This window comes from Camelus dromedarius, chromosome 3 (assembly GCF_036321535.1).
Source record: "Camelus dromedarius isolate mCamDro1 chromosome 3, mCamDro1.pat, whole genome shotgun sequence".
NCBI lineage: Eukaryota > Metazoa > Chordata > Mammalia > Artiodactyla > Camelidae > Camelus > Camelus dromedarius.
Genome location: NC_087438.1, coordinates 110,832,477 through 110,855,809, shown reverse-complemented (window position 1 = coordinate 110,855,809; position 23,333 = coordinate 110,832,477). Strand labels below are relative to the sequence as shown.

General features: G+C 40.6%; 1 protein-coding gene across 7 annotated transcripts in view; it reads right to left on the bottom strand.

The window, feature by feature from the left end:
* SGCD (sarcoglycan delta) overlaps positions 1–23,333 on the bottom strand; it is an 840,821-nt gene that overhangs the window by 177,429 nt on the left and 640,059 nt on the right. For all 7 annotated transcript variants that reach the window (XM_064484486.1, XM_064484485.1, XM_010987254.3 and 4 more), the window contains one exon: positions 14,178–14,279. In XM_064484486.1, coding sequence (XP_064340556.1) covers positions 14,178–14,279 — 102 coding nt within the window. The remainder of the gene's footprint in view (positions 1–14,177; positions 14,280–23,333) is intronic.

Below are 23,333 nucleotides of genomic sequence, written 5' to 3'. Positions count from 1 at the left end.
AACCTGAAGGAGGTGAAAGAAAAGTATTCAACTTACAAGAGGAAGAGAATTTTATCCAAGAACACGTCCTGCATTGTGGGCGTCACTGTATTTTTAACTCTACTGCAAATATGTCAGTTTGGGTTGTTAAGAAATGAAAAAAGCAGCTCAAGGATTAAGAATGTAGTGAGACCTTGTACATAAAATATTTAAAGAACTTGTAAAAGAAGCTGAATTTAGAATGAAGAAGACAGACTCTTTTCTTCAGAGTAGTTCCCAGAGGTAATTAAGCCCTAGTGCCCTAAGACATAATTACACATAATGAGTTAACTTCTCTTTTATAAAGCTAGGATGGTACTGGGCATTTGGAGAACTGGAAGAACTGAGAAAATCATCACTCACATTTTCTGCGGTTTGTAGTTTCAGACAAGGAACCAGAGTTAACAAAGGCCAAGTCTTTGGGAATTTGGAAATTTGTACAGGTTTTTAACCTTTCAGGATGATTTAAGACAACATATCTTTTAAGATGATTTTAATTATTTCATATTAACTCTACTTTGGTGGGCTTAGAATGAAAATCTAGTAACTTGTAGTCTGAGGTTCTAAACAAAATCATATCTATAAAATCTATGGTTTCTAGAATATAATGACTTTTTTTGGAGTCAGACTTAATTAGCACCTGGATCCCTGATTATTTCCAAATAGGTATTAAAATATAAATCTAACAGAAGGTATGACCAGAGAAAAGTAATGACGTAGTAGGAGATGGCACAATTTAGGGGGTCTGTAGTTGGACTGGAGAAAAAAGGGCCTTCATAGGAAGTTGTGCCTGTAAGAGCCCTACAGAACTATAGCACAGAGGCTGTCTGTAGGGGTGTGGGGAATGGCCGGAGAAGCAGGAATTGGCTAAAGAAGGAAGTAAGATGCTTTCTTCTTCATGAAACTAGCAAGGGTCCTTTGTGCTTTTCTGGGTTGCAGGGAAAACAAGCCAGGTAAACAGCACAGGCCAGTAGGTAAGTACTGTCTACTATCCCAAGGTAAGACAGCATTCCAGTTAAGAATGTGGGTGTTCCCTCACACCATACACACAAATGAACTCAAAATGACTTAAAGACTTAAACATACGACAAAACACTATAAACATCCTAGGAGAAAACAGGCAAAACATTCTGTGACATAAATCTTAGCAATGTTTTCCTAGGGTGGACTACCCAAGCAATAGAAATAAAAGCAAAAATTAACAAATGGGACCTAATTAAACTTATAAACTTTTGTACACCACAGGAAACCATAAGCAAAACAAAATGACAACCTATGGAATGGGAGAAAATATTTGCAAATGATGCAACTGACAAAGGATTAATTTCCAAAATACATAAACAGCTCAGACAACTTAATAACAAAAAAAATAAACAATCCAATCCAAAAATGGGCATAAGACCTAAATAAGCAATTCTCCAATGGAGACATATAAATGGTCAACAGGCACATGAAAAAGTGCTCAGTATCCTTAATTCTTAGAGAAATGAAAATCAAAACTATAATGAGGTATCACCTCACACCAGTCAGAATGGCCATCATTCAAAAGTCCACAAACAATAAATGCTGGAGAGGGTGTGGAGAAAAGGAAACCCTCCTACACTGTTGATGAGAATGTAGTATGGTACATCCATTATGGAAAACAGTATGGAGATTCCTCAAAAAACTAAAAACAGATTTACCATATGATCCAGCAATCCCACTCCTGGGCATATATCTAGAGGGAACTCTTAACTCAAAAAGATACATGCACCCCAATGTTCACAGCAGCACTGTTTACAGTAGCTAAGATATGGAAGCAACCTCAATGTCCATCAACAGATGACTGGATAAAGAAGCTGTGGTATATTTATACAATGGAATACTACTTAGTGATAAAAAAGAAGAAAATAATGCCATTTGCAGCAACATGGATGGCCCTGGAGAAAGTCATTCTAAGTGAAGTAAGTCAGAAAAAGAAAGAAAAATATCCTATGATGTTGCTCACATTTGGAATCTAAAAAAAGGGAAAAAAGAGGACACTAATGAATTCATCTAAACAGAAACAGACTTGCAGACATAGTAAACAATCTTATGGTTACTGGGGGAAGGGGGTGAGAGGGATAAATTTGGGAGTTGGAGATTTGCACATGTTAGCCACTAAATATAAAAATAGATTAAAAAACAAATTTCTTCTGTATAGCACAGGGAACTATATTCAATGTCTTGTCATAACCTTTAAGGAAAAAGAATATGAAAACAAATGTATGTGTGTATATGCATGACTGGGACACTGTGCTGTATGCCAGAAATGGACATATTGTAACTGACTATACTTCAATTAAAAAAATAAAATAATTTAAAAAAAGAATGTGGGTGTTAAGAGTCAACATGGGTTGGAGTATTAGGTTCACATTCTTCCTTAACCCTTTATTTGACTGCTCATCTCTAAACAGAAGATCAAAATGATAAGTCCTTTCTAGGCTTACCCTAAGGAATGAATGAGCTAATTTTACATTAAAACTGTGGCCCTGAGCTATTACAACACAAGGGCCTAATCACACATTATTTAGGTTCAAAATCAGCAAATACTTATGAGCAATTATTATGGGCGGGGCTTTCTGTTAGGTAATTTCAAACCTATTAGTTCACTTAATCTCCACAACAACGTATCTTTTAAGATTATTTAAAGTTATAGACATACAACATTAAAACTACAGGTACTAAGCAACACTTTAACATTTTCTCACCATTCCCCATTTCCTGGTTGCAATTTGTTAGTTATGGCAAGAACAGAATGGTCCAGGCATCTGCAGAGAGTCTTTTATTCCTCTCCTCAGCCTAGCCTCCATGGTTCTCCTGACCACTACATTTACTGCACAAGGGTGTGCACATACAGCCACAGATACTAAACTTTGTGGGCATGTAAGGGCTTTTCAAGGGTAATTTTAAAAACAGTTGCATTTTTGTCCATAAGAGCCAAATTAAAACATCAAAACCATGTAACTTAACCATAAGTTAACCCTGCTGGATTCCACAATGTCATGAGCCCTGTGATGAGCCCGGGAGGCTGGAGCCCTACTGGAAACAGTCCCAACCTTCCTCCACCCACTGGGAGCAGACAGCTGTCTCGTATAATCCAAGACTGTATTGGCGTCAGCCATCTTCTTGTACTAACTCTGTTGCAGTGTTGTCAAACTCTGTTTCCTTTTCATTAAACTTCTTTCTGTGGCTCCTTAAGCAGAGTGCTCCTAAGACAGGGTGAAAGAAACACTTCATGATTTAGCCAATGCTTTGTGGCAGTGACGGAAGGCAAGGGGCTGGGGGGGGGGGTAAATTCCACATCTCAGAAAACTCACATAAGACCAGCCAAAAAATAACCGACAATGCTATGAAAGAAATGAAAAACCTTAGTTTGTTAACTACTAAAGTCAGAAGCAAACATGGGAACTCTATATTCATCCAAGGATCTGACTACGCATGCACAAACAATTTAAAAATAAAGCCAGCTCCATTTCTCCTCTATCAGTGAGCTGTTACCTAAGGATAATTCATCTCTCCATAATACTGCTCTCATTTTTTTTTAACATAACTGCCTGAGCCTTAACCAATCTACACAGCTTGATAGTAGAAAACTGTAATTATCATACCATCTGCACTTGTCTATTACTGTAGAGAGCTAACACTTTATTTCCATGACTCTGATGTTACAAAATGGAAGCTGCAGCTTACTAGGTAGAGAAAGCCACCGTATTGCATCAAGCAAGGGAAGAAACATGGTAGTCTGCGTATCTTATTCCTTCAGCATGGCGACTTTCATCACCATCTATCTCTCCTTCATCTCCCTCCAAAAGGCAACAAGCACATCTGCAAAATATTCATCAGTCTTAAAAGCCTCATTTACTTTGTGGACCAGTTGGTATTTGCCTCGAGGCATAATCTTTGCTGATAAAAACAGAATCATTCATGGAAGTGGAAAGTCCCACACATAATTTAGGCGACTGCCATTTACAACATCACTGGTAATTATTTCAGAGTGATGCATCAAAGGCTACGCTCAGCAGCGGATGGAGATCGCAAAATCAAAGAGTAAGTATTTGGTTATAATTTCACATGGCAAGGAAGTGTTTTTTCAGCCTCTGAAATTACATCTCCTGAAAAAAATCATCAGTGGGTTTTTTTTTTTTTTTTTTTTGAGAATGAACACTTTCTCTTAAAATGTAGACTAACAGTGCAATGCGCTCACAACAATTATACAGTGCTGGGTCGAACCAGTTGCCAGGAGATGAGTATAATTCGATGGAAGCATTAAGAACATAATTTAAGTGACATATTTTGCCCAATCTTTCCAGAGTGAAGAACAACAAAATGCTCACGAATGTGTTAAAATGCCCCTCTTCCTTAAAGCTGGCTTCTCTCCCCATTATTCTCCCCCAATACTCAAAAGGTATTATCGGCTGCGAGATGCCACCTAACCAAAGTAGGGCTTTTCCTACCATTAAAGAAACATAAACTAAACCACAGCAGACTCTGGTGTGTGCTTTTCCACCTTCAGTTTTATCTATGAAATAAGCAAGAAGTCTCACATCAAGTAGTCATTACACGTGGCTGGGATGTTCCTGAAACCAAAAGAGTAAGACGGTGCTGACACGCCACAGTGATGATGAAGGGAAGCCCGAAGACGTGAAGGGCTGGAAAGTGTCAATTTTGTTAACTTCAGCTTTCCTGTCTGGAAATCTTATTAGAGCCATTTGGGAGAGACTAAAATTCTTTTAAAACTACTGAAGACAGGACAAGTATCCACAGGTAGGGGTCCCATGGAAGTGAATTTCAGCTTTGTGTAAGGCGGAGCACCCCAACAGCTAAGAGTTGCTCAGTTAGAAAAGTCAGTGAGTTCCCAGTAGCAGAAGCATTTCAGAAGGAGCTGGAGAACCAGCTCTCAGAGTAGCTGTAGGAGACATTTCTGCAGGGTCTAGGATGCTAGCCCAAAAGATGTATACATGTCCTCCCAGTCCTGAGTCCCGAAGTCCCACCATACACAGTAACATTTATGATGGTTCATTCATTTGTCCAACAGATATTTAGTGACTGGTCCTGACTTTGGGGACAGCCATGGCTGGGTTTAACTCTCAACTCTTTCTAGCTGTGAGCCTGTGGGCAAGTTAGCTTTGCTGTGTCTCAGTTTCCTCATCTGTAAGATAGGAATAATACCAGTTCCTGCTCATAGAGTTGCTGTGAAGATGAAAGGACATGCTTTGCGTAATGCACTTCTGAACAGTGTCTGACACACAATATTCAGTCAATTAAGATCAGACATTGGTAGCAGTAGTAATACACACAGCTCCATACTTGGGAGCTTCCATCAGCCTATGGGTGGCATGGATGAAGGCTTACAGCTGGGCAAAAGAGCACAGTGGGGAAAGATGGGCTTTTAGTACCACCTTTATCTCTTCCACCTTGTCTGTCCTGCTCACACCATCTTCTCCATAATAAGATACTTTGTATGTGGCTGACAGACAATTAATCAATCTAAAGCTCCTATAAAAGACAAATTTGTCTTTACCTCCCTACCTGAGAGGCTCTTCTAGAATCTTTCAGTTAAAAGGATCCTAAGAGTTATTTATTTTAAAAAACCAAACAAACAATGACAACAATTTGCTTTCCTTCCATGTGATAGGTAAGAGTTAGAAACCAGGGACACAGTGGTAACCAAAGCAAACAATGTTAAATGTTAATAACAATAAATCATATTGCAATTTTATACAGTACTTTATACTCAAGGTTATGTTCCAGAAACAGTAAAATTTACACAACAGATTTTACATAATTATATAAAATAAATGAACTCTTATAATCCCGTGAAAAGCTTACAAGGTAGGGCTATTATGCCCGTTTAACAGATAAGGAAAGTGAAGCACAGAAAAGGTCAAATACTTTGCTCAGGGTAACATAGTTAGTAAATGGTGGCACCAAGATTTAAATCCAGGAAGTTGGTGTTCCAGACCCTGCTCTTAAACATCACTTCATAACTGCATTTCTTGGTCCCTGACATCAAAGAGATTCTATATTAATATATAAGAGGAAGCAAACAGGTAAGTACATAAATATTTAGTTGTGTAATAGACACATATAATATATAACTAGAAAGTAATATACCTAAGCAATATGACATGATATACTATAATGACAGAAAATAAAGCCAAGGGATAAGGGGAAGTTGTCCATCAGGAGGTGCCATTTGAGCAGAAGCCTGGATAGAGTGAGGCTAGGTTTGCATCCAGTCTGGTGTTCTCAGACTGTGGTGCGTGGACCCCCCCAGGGCCCTGGCAACCTGTGGCCAATGACAGGGAGCCTGGGTGGGCAGGGGAACAGGCTGTAGCTCCCCAGCCCTTGCCCAACCATAGCAGCTCAGCTTCCATGTGGTCTGGATTTGGGTTTCCAAGGAACATCTGACTTCAAAAAGATTCTATGGCTTTAAGAACAATGTTCGAGAAAACCCCTGATCACGTCCAACCTCTTTAAGATCCTGGACACAGAAACTGAGAGGGACGAGGAATGACATGCTCCAGAGCATGGAGGGAATCCCAGCAAGACAAGCAGCGCACCCAGAGTCCCCAACTTCGAATCCAGTGTGCTTTCTAGAACATAGAACTTCTAGCCTTAACCTTCCTCCCATCCAGGACACTGTAGTCATCTCTAGAGGGTACAGACAAAAGAATTTATCCAAGTGACTGTGTCTCCCTGTTTGGACACTTCCTAACCAAACTCCAGGCTTAGCAAGAGGAACTGCACACGTGCTCTTGCCTGTCTCCTGTATTTATGAAAATGTCCCCCCCCCGCCTCCTATTCTAATTTATATTTTTCTTGATCTTAACCCATTATATCTTTTCTTACTCTGTCACTGTCCATATTTCTCCTAACCTACTTCAAATCCTTTGTGGAAATGTGTAAGTGCATGGGGGGAAGGAGTGATTACAGTAGGGGTTTGGCATGACTACACACTTCTGAGTCTTCCAGTAAATGAGATTCCAGTGGTGGACCTCTGGGCACCACAGCAGACAACAAGAAAGGGTGTGGGGCAGCCTACTTGCTCAATGGCCCTCAAATCATATAATTAGACGTTCCCAGCCTTACGTGAAGTTTGGACCGACCTCTTCTATGAAAAACTCCGGCTGGTACAGTTACAACTGAGATTTGATCAAAGCCCCCGTAACTCTTGTATGTCCAGTAGGAACTTCATTTCAGAAAAGCATGCACAGTCAATGCCTCCCCAGTTAAAGGAAGGGCAAAAACCTCGTCAGCCCATTTTAATTCTAAGACCTCCGAATAACTCTGCTTCTCAGCATAAACAAACAAACCGACCAAAGGATTAAGTGCTGATCTTTTCAGTTTGTGTGTCTGTTTTAAAAAAAAAAAAAGCAAGCAGCTGGTTCACCCTTTTGTCCACAATAAATTACGACACGTAAAAAGACAGATACAGTTGGGGAATGGCAGTCGGCTTCACAGTACAGATGGGCTTATAGATGACCCTTCCAACTTTTAATGATCTCCGTAATTTATGTGTGAGCTAAGAAATGCAAAGATGCCTAATGTGCTCCTCTGACTGAGTACAAATCACTTTTATTTACTTGGGCAATACTTCATGGTCCAGTTAACTTCTTAATTAAAGACAGCAAGATGCTCGTGTTCCATGCAAGTGGCATGGAAAAGACTGTTTTGTGTGCAATATGTTCAGCTGGGAGTTGAAGCTGTTTCGCGTACTGACGAGAAGACATCACGGCTTTCATTCGGAGTGTGAACTAAGCAGAGACACAGCTCTTCCCATTCTAACGATATTGTCAATGGAGCCTCTTCAGACAAAGCTTGTACTTGTCTGCCATCCACGTTACTTTATTTAGCCTTGTGCAGAGCATGCTGAATCCAAATCAGCTTTCCTCTCTGTTTGCCTCTTCCCAGGCATTCTCTGGCATGGTTAACGAAATAAAGACAAAAACGAGGCGTGTTCTAGGAGGTTCCGGGAGGGAATGGCTGTGGCGGCCCAGAACCTCAGCCTCTGGAAGCTCTGAGACTGCTATCCCTTGCTGCTGAACTTGGACAGTTTTTCAAAACCCACAGAAGCCAGATGACTAGGAGAAAACTGGGGCAAAAGAGCAACAAGAAATGAGGAGCAGTGAGTCTTAAGTGACTACAAATCCTAAGAAGTCAACCCAGTTTCTGGACTCCTGCATGATGAGACAGACACAGCCTCACGCCCATACACCAGGGGCTGCACCCTGAAGGGGCTTCAAGGGCCATAACAGAAACGACGTAGGCAGGCGGGGTGTAAGCCAGGAGTGACTGATGGCGGCTCTGGCACAACAGAGAGCACACCCCGACCTGAGAAGAGGCACCTTCTACTGAACTCCAGTCCTCAGGAGCATCAGACCACTCTGCCAGACTTTGCTTTTGTTTTGTTTGTTTGTTTGTTTTCCCAACAGGAATAAAAAAAAAGTAGATTATTTAAAAAGTTTAATCTTCAGACATTTAAATACTCTATCTATGGGCTGAATTCAGTTTGTGACCTCTGTCATAAGCCTTCATATCAATAGTTCACTTCGAGGGAGGGTGTAGCTCAGTGGTAGAGCACATGCTTAGCATGTATGAGGCCCTGGGTTCAATCCTCAGTACCTCCACTAAAAAACAAGTATTAAATAATAATGATGATAAAGTTAAATTAAAAAAAAAATTTACTTAGTAGTTTATAAAGTGGGTCACTTAAATCACTTCACCGAACGCTCACAATCAATTGATAGAGAATATTCAGTTAGGGTTAGATCAGCCCTATTTAAGCTTGGTCCTGTTGCATTATCCTCTGCTGTTTCCAATTTCATTTTCTTAATACTTTTGAATTAAGTCAGGGACTTAATGTCTTTGGCAGTAAGTTATTGCTTGTGAGAGGGAAATGGCTCAAAGATGACTCCTTGGTCAAAGAGTAGCATTGGTTGCCACCCAAGTTCAATGATACAGCACATGAGCTTGACCACGGTGTTATACTGTCTCTTGGTATAGGCAGCTTTTAAGAACCCCACCCATGTATGATTTCATAATTCTATTAATAGGTTTTGGTAGGTAGAACATGTGAGTTTTTAAATAGTAGAACGTTTGAAAGACATAAATCCCATTAAACTTTATATAATAATTTTCCACTTTAGTCTGCTAAAGTAAATTAATTTTTGTACCCCTCCTCCAACTTCTCTTTCTCCTCTCTCCTCTCCTAAACTTCTAAATGCAATATTGAAATGGGCTAGGACCCTTATATCCACTCCAAATATAGTTTGAGAGGAGTATGGAGATAAAACTCATTGCACAACTTTCCCACTGCTGTAGGCCTGGCATACAGTATGATCAATAAATGCTGGTTTTCCTTCCACGTTAAGTTATGTCACTACACATTAAGTTACGCTAAAACTCCATCTAGTTCCAGTATCATGGGATGATAGGTGCGATGTCTCTCTGAAGAAGCATGGATCTGCCACTTTTGTCCCAAATGACACTGTGATGAAAGGTCTCCTTAGCACTCAGGCATTCAATCTATCTACTAGTGGCTCCTGCCAAAAATCTGTAGCTATAGTTTGCAATTATAAAGATGCCTACCACAATGAAATGGGATTTAAATAGTTTTACGGCATTAAATCCCTTACCATCACAAGTTCCCGTGCTAATGCATTCAAGTATTCCTAGGGACAAGGGGTCTCTGGATGTGTTGGTGGAGTAACTCGTGTGTCCTTTCCCGTCTGTTTCCTGAGTGGCATGACACGTGACCACTTAGAAGCTATGTGTCCGCACAGCTAAAGCTAGAGAATCCCAGGGCTTTCATTCAATTCCCTGATGGAAGTTTTCATACAGATGAACATGTGCTCTTTTAATTTATCTTCCCAAGTGACTGCTATCACACTAATCAGTTTTTAGTGACTTCACCAGGGTTGCCACCTTCAGTAATGAAATCGGATCGAGTATCGAGCATGGCGTAGATTGCCTCACCAATCTCAGCTCGTCTCGGATCAATGAAACACAAAACCAAAATGAAGTCAAGTGCTGCTTCATTAGTTATCCTCACGCAGAAGAGCTGACTAATCCTGTTCAACTGGACACAGGTCTCTTTTCTTTGGGAAAAGCAGAAGGAGACACCCCATGAAAGCGAAGCAGCTCTGATCTATGGAGGAAGGAGAGTGTAGATCAGCCTACAGAGAAGAGTCTTGCAGGGAGTCTGGAAGCAGTGGTCAGGTGACGCAGGAAGAAGACCAGCAAGCTGAAGGTGACAGAGTGGGGAATGGAAGCTACTCCATGTGAGGCTCTTGTGAATATCACGTGGGGCTCGGATTCAGGAAGTCTGGCAGATTCTACTGCGTGCCTGCTTACCAGGCACCCCTCTACCTTCTTTCCTCCTGGAACTTCAATTTTGTTCAGCCGGCAGTTATCCCTGTGTCTGATGGACAGAGAGCCCTAGAGATGAAATCTCTAGGTTCTCATTTTGTTCTTTTACCTTCCTGATCCAACCTGTTTTCACTTTTTGAGACAATTCAAAAAGAGACGAATCTCTCTTTGCTGCTGTGCCTCGTATGCCTTCTTGGTGCTCTGACGTCATCCCAAAGGGAAGCAGTAGAGGCCGACGCCCTGAGCCACTTCTCCTGTCTCTCCTCAGCCGAACTTAGACACATTCAATCGCAGGCAAAAAAAGAAAAAAAAAATCCTCTTTAAGTTGGATACAGTTAGGCAGTAAATAGCTGGCTACAAAAAAGATGGATCTTGATAAAATGACAATTTAGTCTGAACATTTTTAAGATATGCAAATTGTCTTAAGTACATTCATGTAAAGTTCTAAGAAATGAAAAGTAACTTGTAGGGAAGAAAGCAGATCAGTGGATGCTTAGGGGTGGGCTGCGGGAAGGAGGGTGGGTGTAAGATGACAGAGGAATTAGCAAGAAGCATGGAGAGGCTCTTGGTGATGGATATATTCACTGTCTTGGTTGTGGTGATGGTTTCACACATACACACAGATGTGAAAATCTATCAACTTGCACACATTTAATATGTGTACCTTATTCTGTATCAATTATACCTCAAAACAGCTCTTAAAGTTTTGAATATTACTTACATATAACAATTTACTATTATTATTTGGAGGAAGAAAAGTACAGAACAGTATGCGAAGTATAGGTGCTGATAAAAAATATATACGCAGGGAAAATGTCTGAAAAAATATACTAAATTGTTAACAGTGCTTGCCCCTGTGAGACAGATTTAAGGGACACTTTCATTTTTAATGATTCATCATTCAATTGCACAGATATCTACTGAGCACATACCACGTGCCAGACATTTAGCAACAGGGCTGGGGATCATGGGAGGGAAAATCCAGAAAACCGCCTGCTCTTCTGAATGTATGTTCTTAAGCAAATGTGAATGTCAAATGATGGCAGTTACAAGACAGAAGAAAAACAGGGTGATGTTTTATATATGACTGTTGTGCTAAAGGGATTGATTGGTCGAGGAAGGTCTTTTTTTAAACAGTGACATGTGAACTGAGACCAGGATGACAAGAAGGAACCTACCACGGAAAACATCTGCCAGAAAATTTTCTAGGCCTTAATGACAAGTTCCGATTTTATTCCAGGTGCTATGGGAAGTCCACAGAGAACCCTTTGCAAAGAGGTGGAGAGACTTGATCTATGAAATGACTACTTCAGCTACGATTTGGATTATGAAGCTAAGAGCGAAAGGCAGCAGAGAGAGAGGAGGTTATAGCAACGGTGCAGGTGAGAGAGGTCGGTGGCTTTAACGGGGGGAGGGGGGTGTGACATGTGATGGAGAAGGGTGGATGGATCTGGACACACGCTTCAAGTAGAGCCCACGTGACTTAATGATGCGTTTTATTACACATGCATATCTGTATGTCTTCTTGTCTTCATTGAGAAGACAATGACTTTGTTATCAGAAACATAAGGCTAAAAGCTGTACTTATTTACTATTTATTTTTTGGAAGGAAAAATACTTTCTTAATAACAATGGAAAAATAGTGAATTCCAGTCCTTTAATTTTCTTTAAACATGAATTTGAAAGCACTGGATTCAAGTCACTGCTTTTTCAAAATTAGAGCAAGTTTTTCACGATTATCATTACTTTTTAAGGTTCCAATCAAGTGTATCTTTGACTTGGGATCGATGACTGTTGATTTTCAGATACCCTGGCTGATGTGTTTGCCAAGAGTCTAGTTCCTGGCTATGGACCTGAGAGATATACGAGGTAACCTTTTCAAGTCTTGTAATACAAGTGTCTGAATTCCTTTATGTGCTTCTAATTCTCCACCAAGGAAATTTTTGTCAGGATATTTTACTTAACACATATGAGCTCTTCTACCCATGTTCTGAAAATCTGCTCTCCGGCACCACAAGCAGTCCAGCCAGACCACTGACGCATTTATGGAAATACCCCTAATACAGGCTAGAGGGGTTGGCAAACTATAGCCTACAGCCTATTTTTCGATGACTCTCGAGATAAGAATGGTTTTTATATTTGAAAGCATTGCAAAAAAGAAGACAAATAAAAGGCTAAAATATTTACTATCTGGCACTTTACAGAAGGAGGGAAATGACCAGTCCAAATTAGTGAGATAAACTAGTTTAATCTAGGTGAGGTTATTGACCTACAGCACACCCAGTAACTCAGACGATGATTTCACTAATCTGCCTGCTAAGTTGGGAGAAGCAAATACACATCAAGAACAATGCAATAACAGCTATTTCTTAAATGCGTGAAATCGACTGCCTGTTCAGTCCAACGCAGAATCACCACCCAGTCCCCCTTGTTAGAGTTTCATCCCACTATTCCTTCTAGGGTAGAGCTTCCTCAAAAACCACGGGTCTGTTTACAATATTCTTGGTACTTTAAGTGCTTAAGCCGTGTGTGGTGGGGTCCCCATTACATTTCATATTCACTGACTGGGTGGCTGAATTAATTTCTCTTTTTGCTGATACTAAGATCATGGTTCCCTCCCTTTTACCAGGCACACAAAGAGGTAAAACTTACTGGCAATTCAGTAGTTGCACTCCAGTTTAATACAATCAACAGCTTAGATAGCACTCAGATAAAATTACCCACTGCATCAAGCTGCTGAATTTCATTAATTACGCTAATTGATGCCCACAATGTAAACGACGCTTTGGGGAACTTCCATGTTATTTTCTGCTCGCAGGTAGACACAAACCAATCCCAGGCAGAGCAAACGAACGCATGAATGATCCTTTTCAACCAGCACACTTCACTACCTCACCAAAAAGTAAACATGAAAGCCAAAGAACAACCAACCCCCAAAATACTCAAGAATGAAAATTAACTTTCATAATATTGGTTAATAAAATCAAGGTGTCCGGGAATCACTTTCATCAGGAAAAGAAAGAAGAAAGCAAGACAGAAAGAAAGAAAGGAAGAGTGAGATTTGGTAGGAGGCTCTGGTTAACAGAGAAGTTTTACAACCAGATTTCCTGAGTTGAAATCCCTGCTCTACTGCTTTGTAAGTAGGTGGCTTTGGACAAACTCCTTCTCCAAGCCTCAGTTCTTTGATCTGCAAGATGGAGGCAGCACTAATTGCGACCCCAGTGGGCCAATCTGTGAATTACACTAGATAAAGATGAAGCCTGGAAGAGGCAAAGTGCATGGGCACACACTCTAGACTGATTGTTTAAATATCATTTCAGAGCATAGTTTTAAAAATATTAAACCAGTTCTAATCAACCTTGGCTATACTGTCCAAATTTCTCATAAAAAATAAAATTCTAGGTCTATTGTAGGTCAGTTTCGAAAGATGGCTTTGTAGCACCTGACCAATAAAAGCAACGGCAAGACTTCCTTGGATTTGTGTAGTGCTTAAGGCATTTCCACATCGATTTTCTTGCTGTCTTTGCAGCATGATCTGTAAGTTTCATTGATAAAGGTTATTACCCTCAGAGAGGCACAGAGAGGACGTCTCATTTGCTTACAGTACGAGAGCGGTGATTACACTCAAGACGTCAGAGCTGAACGCATCTCACTACCTGCATCGCTGCCCTCTGCCCCAACCCTCTATACTCAGCTGATGGCAAGATAAATTTCCCCAGATTTAGAGCCTCGGGAAAGAACAATTCCTTCTCTCCACAGAAACTTACTGGTCGGGACTGGATTTCTTTGGCGTAGAGAGGTTGCAAGAATTCTGAGTCTCCTTCTAGCTTTAGACCTTTCTCCGTAATTCTCAAGTTTCCCATTCCATCCTGAAAAAGAGGTAACATGGGAAATTGGATTAGCCAAAATTTCAAAATACTTCAGTCTTTTAAAAATTGAAACAAAATTATTGCCTCTTTTTTTTTTTTTTTTGAGAGGTGGGATAAGAAGGGGTCCAAATGAAGACATAAAATACTAGGCAACATTGTTCAGTATGATCATGCACATTACCCTCTCTGCTCACTTATTCTGAGAAAATCTACTCCAAGCAATCCTGGAAAATTGAGCAAATTTTCCAAACAAGCAAAATGCAAGAAATGCCCTCAAGAGATCAACTAGTTCAGATGGAGACCCTTTTTACTAGGCAGCACTGAGAGAATGGAGGCAGGAGGGGAGTGGGAAAAAGAGAAAAGGATGATTTCCCTCGTTAAAGTGAGAAATCCGGTTTTACCGTCTATGCAGAAATGACAGACTGTCAGTCTGTGGAATCCAGCCTTTGGACCTGGTGTCTTTGGCTCACAAAACACTTAAGGAGTTGAATTATTTACTAACATTTTTACTAATATTTTATTATGGAAATATTAAAATATATACAAAAGTAGAAAGGATAAACAGCAAATACCTAGGTGACTGTCATTTACCTTCCACAGTGATCAGTTTATGGCTACTGGTCTGTACATTAGCTACTATGCCCACCTCCTTGGTTTAAAGAGAACGTGATACCATCACCACACCAGAGAAATAAATCACCCCTAAATATCATCAGAAACCCAGTGGCAATGTTCGAATCTCATTAATATTTTCTCTCTTTATATTTGCTTATTTGAATCAAGCTCCCTACTGCAACTGATTGACACAGAAAACACCAGGTCATCTCCCAAATCTCCTGTCAGTCAATTTCTCTTTCTTCCATTCGCACACATTAAAGACACTCTATTTGATAAACAAAATGTAATTTGTCAAAAGCATTTCCCAGAGTTTAGGTTTCTGCTGAACATTCCCATAATTGCCTGTCATGTGTTCCTATGTCCCCTGTATCTCCTATAAAGTGATGGTTAGATCAAGACACATCATCAGTTCAGGCTCAATTTTCTAGTAAGACTAAATAATATCCTAGGAAATGGAATATATTGGCTTTCTATTGCTACCGTCACAAACAACCACAAACTCAATGGCTTAAGACAGCATTAGCTGTGTGCTGGAATTCAGACCCAGGGCTCAAAGCGGGCAAGTCAAGGGGCCAGCAAGGCGGCTGCACTGCTTTTTGGAGGCTCTAAGGGAGGACTCATTGCTTGATTTTTTTCTGGCTTCTCAAGGCTGCCCACATTCCTGGGCTTGTGGCCCCTTCCATCTTCAAGTCAGCAACGGTCAGTTGACTCTCTCTCACATCCAATCACTCTGACAATGAATCTTCTGCCTCTCTCTTTCACTTTTAAGGACCCTTAAATTTCACTGGGCAGACCAGAATAATCTATTTTAAGATCATCTGATTAGCAACCATAATTCTATCATAACCTTAATTCCCTTCTGTCATCTAATGTAACATACTCATCAGTTCTAAGATTAGGACACTGACGTTTTTGGAGGTGAGAGCATTTTTCTGCCTCTCACATGCTCTCTATCAGGAGGTATGTAACATCTTTTGCTGTGATGTCATCAGCCACTGGTGATCTTTGTCTAGAGGATCCATCATTTCACTAGAGATTTCAAATTGGTGATAAAATAATTATTTCTTCTTAATTTATTAGTTGGGATATTCTATCAAGAGAAATGACATGCCATCACCTATATGTTTTACCTTAAGTTATAGCTCATATAGGAACTTGATAGATGCTTGATTTTTCTTCCTTTATTTATTGATCTTCAAAATACTGAATTGGTGATTCAGTATCCTCCTGAGATGACCAATGACATTATTACCTTTCTCCCATACCAAAAATCTGTGTTCTCAGTAACACCAGCAATGGTTACTCATTTGATTTAACCCACAACACACAAAGAGCAATTTCAGAAAACCAGTGCAACATCATAAGGGAAATGCAAATTAAAACCACAATGAGGTATCACCTCACACCTGTCAGAATGGCTGTCATCAAAAAGAACACAAGTAACAAGTGTTGGCGAGGATGTGGAGGAAAAAAAACTCTTGTGTACTGTTGGTGGGAATGTAAATTGGTGCAGCCACTATGGAAAACAGGAGGGAGGTTTCTCAAAAAAACAAAAATAAAACTAGTTATATGACCCAGCAATTTCACTCCTCATTATATACCTGAAAAAAATAAAGACACTAATTTGAAAAGATACATGCACCCTAATGTTCATAGCAGCATTATTTTCAATTGCCAAGATATGGAAGCAACCTAAGTGACCATCAATAGGTGAATGGATAAAGAAGGTGTGGTGTATATATACAATGGGATATTACTCAGCCATAAAAGAATGAAAATTTGCCATTTGCAGCAACATGGATGGACTTGGAGGGTGTTATGCTTGATCAAATAAGTCAGACAGAGAAAGATAAATACCACATGATATCATTTATATGTGGAATCTAAAAAAATATAACAAACTAGTGAATATAACATAAAAGCAGCAGACTCACAGCTACAGAGAACTAGTGGTTACCAGTTTGGGGGGGTGGTGGTGCAATGTAGGAGTGGGGGACTGGGAGGTAGAAAATACTGGGTGTCAGACAGACTACAAGGATATATTGTACAACACGGGGAATATAGCCAGTATTGTGTAAAAACCGTAAATAGAATATAACTTATAAAAACTGTATAGAAAGTAAAACTAAAAAAAAAAAAAGAAAGAAAAGCAAAAAGAACTTACGGAGGCTGACAAATCCCAAGACCTGCAGTCAGCAAGCTGAGGACTCGGTTTAATAAAATGAATCATCTTTCATAAAGCGAATCATACACAAACATGTAGATGCTTATAAAAAATTATGCCTACATTTTTCTAATAACACTTGAAAACTGGAAGATTTGAATGAAAAATCCAGGCTTTCAGCATCTCTTGAAAACTGGGAGCCCTAGCGAGTCTGAGCCTGCCTTCTCACACGGCTGCCACTGGCTGGAGGTGAATGTCCGCCTGAACCACACGCTCCCCTGTTCACTACGCAGCCTGTTTCACTAAGCTGGGTGTTCTCAGACTCCTGGAGTTTCTCACTTGAGGGTACCACGTCTGCTCTCCAGCACTGCCAGGTACTCTGCACCTCCAGACATTCAGTACAGACACCATATGGAGGGTGGAGGGCACTGAATGACCAAGTAGGAAATGGGCATTTTCCCCCCATGCCTCCTTTATAACAGCACTAGTCTGTGGATGAGAACAGATCTTTCAGGTCACTATTGTTTTTTCAGGGATAGCAGGCCATCTGTGTATTTCTATTTTTGGTAATTGTGGGGACAGCTCTGCCAGAGGGCCCCCAGACTGTGCATTTAAACTCAGTGTGAGAGGCAGGAGGCTGGAGGGCGTGTTCACATCACACTAGCAACAAGCAGAACTCACAACAAAGGAAAAAAAGAAAAAGGAAATATCTACACAAACCCCGCTCCCACAAAAGGATATGTTTTCCTGTTTTGGGTTACTCTTGATGATTTCCGTTAGTTGGAGAAGCAGACCTTTTCACAGAAATGTAACAGAGAAGAATAAACCTGACTCCATATTTGATCTATTCCTTTAGCTCTAAAGTTCTTGCTCTGCTGTCTGTGCTTAGTCGTGCTGGCTTTGCACCTTTGTAAGAACAGTTGCTTATAGCCTGAAATATATAAGAGGGCCCATTCTCAAGGCTCTGACCTTAAAAGATATAACACTTTTCCATTCATATATAGATAAAAAGTTGCAGAACAGAAAATAACAATTGTCTTGTTGAAAGTTTATAGGAACATTGTGACTAGACCTACATGGACAGCTGCAAGAACAAAGGATTCCTGCACCAAGAAGTCTGTAATGACCAGATACATCCCCTCCCCTTTTAGTGTAAAAGAAACATGAAATCTATCCTTGGGTAAGATGATTCTTTGGGACACTAGTCTACCATCTTTCTTAGTCTGCTGTCTTTCCAAATAAAGTCACTATTCCTTGCCCCAACACCTCCTCTCTCAGTTTACTGGCCTGTGGTGAGCAGCACAAGCTTGGACTCCGTAACATGAACATATACTAAACCTGGTATCTATAAATAGACTAAACTGGCTTATTTATTTATTCTTATGTGATTTGTGTTTATTAAACAAACAAGAACTCCCAAGTATTCTCAAATAAAAGATTATATTTGCGGTAATTAGCAAGCTCATTTCAAATAAATCTCCCTCCACTCTTACAGTACATACATAAATCACATACTCTTAACACTTATCGATGACTTACTGGGTGCTGATTACTATACTCTGCACTCTGCAGGCTTTAACCTCGACTTCTTTATTGTTACCGAAACTACCATGTGACTTCTTGAATTTGATCATTAGGAAATAATCATGTAAATGTGCAAGTATTTGGCTATACAGCTGTTCATCACTATGTCATTTTATAAAAGAAAAAAATGAAAACTTAGAAACTAAAAGTTTCATGTTAAAAGGGTAAATACACTGGAATAGAATACGACATTGCTCCTATAGAGGAATATTTAAGAATATAGATAAACATTCATAATCCATTATTAAGTGAAACCATCAATTAACAAAGAAACACATACATGCATTTTGTTTAAGTATCCACATATACATATTCATACACATACATACATGTAATCATATGTGCACATAACAGGAAAAACTCTAGAGAAAACTTCCCAAGGGAAAAATTCTAGAAAGACATATACTTAAGGTTAACTGTTTTTGCCTAAAATGAGGGATTCTTTTGTTTTCTTCTTTTTGCTTACCTGCACTTTGTAATTTTCTACATATACCTCAATTGTAATAAAAACACAAATTATAAAAAATATGTTCTCATGGATTTATTTTTAAAGTCATCATTTATCAAAAGTCGATACTGTGTCATATACTAAATGCTACAGTTACATCAGCTCATGTCATCTGCTCAATGAGTCTATGAGAGTCATTATTTTCCTTATTTTACACATGAAAAAACTATGGGTAAGGATCTTGCTCCCAATCACACAGCTAGTCAATAGCAGAACCAGGAATCTGAACCCCAGCCTTTCTAATTCAGACAATATACTGGTACTCACTATTGTCCCCTGATCTAACACACACAAAAGTAATACATTGACGGTATCTGCGGGATTTCTTCATGTCACTTTGATTTTCGCTTATTTGGTCAGTGCGCTCAGCAGCTGCACAGAGGGGCATCTCCAACCCCAAGACTAACACCATCCATTCTTACGGTAAATCACCTTTACTCCACGTTCCTGGGGTCAAAGGCTCTTCATTGCAACCCACTGTCTCCCAGGGCCAGGGCCACAAGCAGAATGAATCATCAGCTATTTGTAGAAAGCAAACTGTGTGCACAGCTGTGTGCCGGGAGCCATGGGGAGTCAGAACAAAAGGAGTCCCCTCTCAACTCTGTCCTTGGAGAGATTTACAAATACAGGGGGGCACACAGCCAAAGAACAGCCAAGGGGATCCCAGAAGGATGAACGCTCGAGACATGCTCACTTAACCTAACAGTTAATTAACTCCTCTGTGACTGGAATTTAACCTTTGCTTCAATACCTGTTTTTGGTAAGAAACTACAACCAACTTGCCTAATGTCTACGTTTCTTCCCATTTCTGGGTATCATCACTTCATTTTTTCCAGTTTCTTTCCCAGTTCCCAGGTCTGCCCAAGGTATTTGGTGGGAGAGGTCTTTCAAATAGTGTGAATCTTTGTTACCAGCCTCTATTTCCAAAATAATACACAAAGCGGATTAGAGGAGCCAACTAAATGTGTTATCACATTAAAATCTCCTTTATAGCTCTCGAACAATCAGACTGGATTGAATTCACATCAAAACCGCTTGAGAACAGCCTTATTTAAAACCATTCCACCTTCAACTGCGTTAAGACACTATGGATATTATTAAGATAGGAGTTTTTAGGTCAGTTTCGAAGCAAAACTTTCTTCCCAGGAAGATGCAGAAGAGGCATTTAGAAGAGTCACAGCCATTCCTGAAGTAATTAGAAAGAATTAGATCATTTGCTTTTCCCTCTTCAAATGGTAAAACTTTATTCCTAAAGGTAAGCATGAAAATTCTAGCAGCTGGCTAGCTGGGCATGACTGGGCCAGCAGTGGCCCTGAAGTCTATCCAGTGCACTTGAGACAGAACGGGGAAGCCAGGAGCCCGCCGTCAGCCCAGCGAAATCTGCTGCCCTGCGGGGTGCTGCATCCCCAGTGCCTGCCCCCATGCTCAGCACACAGACATTTCCATAGATGCAAGAGCAGATCCCCTCATTTCGCCAGGCCAGTTGGAGTGGCCTCCTGGAAGGTCTTCCGGGGGAGACGCGGCCTGAGCAGGGGCAGAGGTGGGTGGAATGTACAAAGCCTCTCCCTCTGGGCTAGTCCAAGGATGTTGGCATCTGCTCTTTATTCTTTATCTGGTTCAGACTGTCTGCTTGGTTGTTTCAAGTGGAAAGCTTTCTACAAAATGAGTCTAGAATAATTAAAGAGATTTCAGAGTGGCAGGACAATAGACTGAAATATCCATTTGTTTCCTTTTTTTATATCTCTCATGCCGGCCCCTGGCCCCTTTCATCACCATTTCAAATAGCTTCTCGGGCTTTGTAATTATGTGGCTTAGAGATTTTGAGAGCAAAGAAGCAGAGGCAGCCTGCAAGCAGTGGGGTTTCTTATCTCTTGTAAAAGGTAACTCTCATTAAATGGACTGTGCCAGGCGTGTTGGGCACAGGGGGCAAGACAGAGAAGAGGAGATAGATTTCAGCTGGGACTGGACAAGAGCTCATAATTCCCATGAGTTCCAGAGGCAACTGTCCTGCCAGTGTCCCCAGGACAGGTTAGGACCTCAGAAGGAAATGGCTGCAGGGCTCCAGCCTCTCCAAAGTTTCCCTTTCCCAGGAAGGGCAGAGAGATTCCTTTTCCAGACCTAAAGGGACCACAGCTCTCAGCCACTGCTGATGAAAGACAGTGACTAGTGCTCGCAAGGGCCTCCCCACTAGCGCTGGGCAAAAACACTGAGATGTCCAAAAAACCCTCGGTGCTGTGGGATGCCCTGCTGACCCTTGTGGGATGAGGGCTGAGAATTAGTATTATGTCCATTTAAAGACAGTGTTATTTCTTCCTCCTCTCATTTTCCTGCTGCATCAGCATCAAACAGGTCTTTAATTCCATCAGCACATTCTCAAGCTTGAAGGAATGCCAAGTCCTATTTTAGTAAGCAGGTGTCAGGGCTGTCTGGCTGGAGCAGTTTTAATGGTAGGCATTACTTGGTGTTTTTTGTTTTTTGAGTTTTTTTTTTTTTTTTTTTAAGTATAGTCAGTTTACAGTGTTGTGTCAATTTCTGGTGTACAGCAGAGTATTTCAGTCATACATACACATAAATATATTCCTTTTCATATTTTTTCATTATAGGTTACTACAAAGTATTGAATACAGCTCTCTGTGCCATACAGAATAAACTTGTTGTTTATCTATTTTATATATAGTAATTAGCATTTGCAAATCTTTAACTCCCAATTTATCCTTTCTCATCCCCTTCCCCCTCTGGTAACCGTAAGTCTGTTTTTTTTTTTTTGTCTGTGAGCCTGTTTCTGTTTTGTAAATAAGTTCATTTGTCTTTTTTTAGATTCCACATATAAGTGATATCATATGGTATTTCTCTTTCTCTTTCTGGCCCACTTAGGCATTACTTGGTTTTGACTGAAGAGTGAAACAGTTGTATCCATATACAGATTGCTTTGGAATGCAAGCTTCCCAAGGGGGGGGGGGGATTTTAGTTGGCTGTAGTCTCAACTCCTAAAACATTGCTAGGCTCATAGCATGTGCTCAGCAAATGCCTGTGACGTGATAGGGCATCTTCAGTCCAAATAAAGCGGCGTTTTGAAAGGTACTGTGGGAATTACAAAAATGTGAAAACCTAAGCCTATCCCTCGAGCAGATGCCAAAATATTAGAGCAAGCATTCTCAACCAGGGTGACACAGTGCCCAGTGGGTGAAAACTGGGGACTGGGGGAAGGTGAAAAAAAGTGTTCTCTTTTTAATGCATAAAGAACACATATGCTTATACATAGAGTACAGGCACAGTGTATTTGCAGAATTAAAATTTCATGGTGGAGGGGTGCATTTTGGGGGAAAACTGTCTAAAATATTCTCGGGGGAGGGACAGGCAATGATGAAAAAAAGCTGAGAAATATTGCATCCGAGTGTTATAGATTTTGAGACTGCTCCAACTTTCCTCCTTTTAACCTAGAAATGGTCATTCACATGTGAACCATCTTCTTCGGAGCCTGTCAGCCTATAAAAAGTAAGCCAGCACAGGTGAAGGGCAGACTCCTTAACGTGACAGGTAGCCCCTTCTTCACCTGGCACCGGCCACTTCCCCGGCCTCATCTCATGTCAGGTTCCCTTCACTCCGTCACAAAGCATGGTAGCCATTTCCCCCAATTCTCTCCCTTTTTGAGCCTTTGCAAATGTCCTTCCCTTGGCCAGCAAGGCTCTTCTTCCCACCCCTAATGCTGCTCTCATCAGTCCTTTGGTTCTGGTCAGATGTCTTTTCTGGGGCTGGGGTCCTTCCTGGAGGTGCCCTCATATTCCTGGCACACCTCTATCATAGCATTTATCACACGGCAGTGCAATGATCCATGGACACCTATGTCCTTCCTCACCAGACTTCAAATTCCTTGAGATGATGGACAGTGTGTCACTCATTATTCAATCTTTCAGGCCCAGTACACTGTCTATAGCTAAGGACGTGACTGCAGGAGCAACAAAGAAAGAACCTCAACTAGGGATACTTCAGAAAGTGCACATCCAAGCAAATTAAAAACAATGAAAGCTGCCATTTCCATAAGCATTAGACAAAGCCTTGATTGACATTATCGTTGTTAATCCTCATTATAACTCTAGGGGGTAGGCACAGTTAACCCCAACCCACAATTGAGAAAATGAATGTTCAGACACACTGACAGTCTCTTTGCAAAACTAAAGTC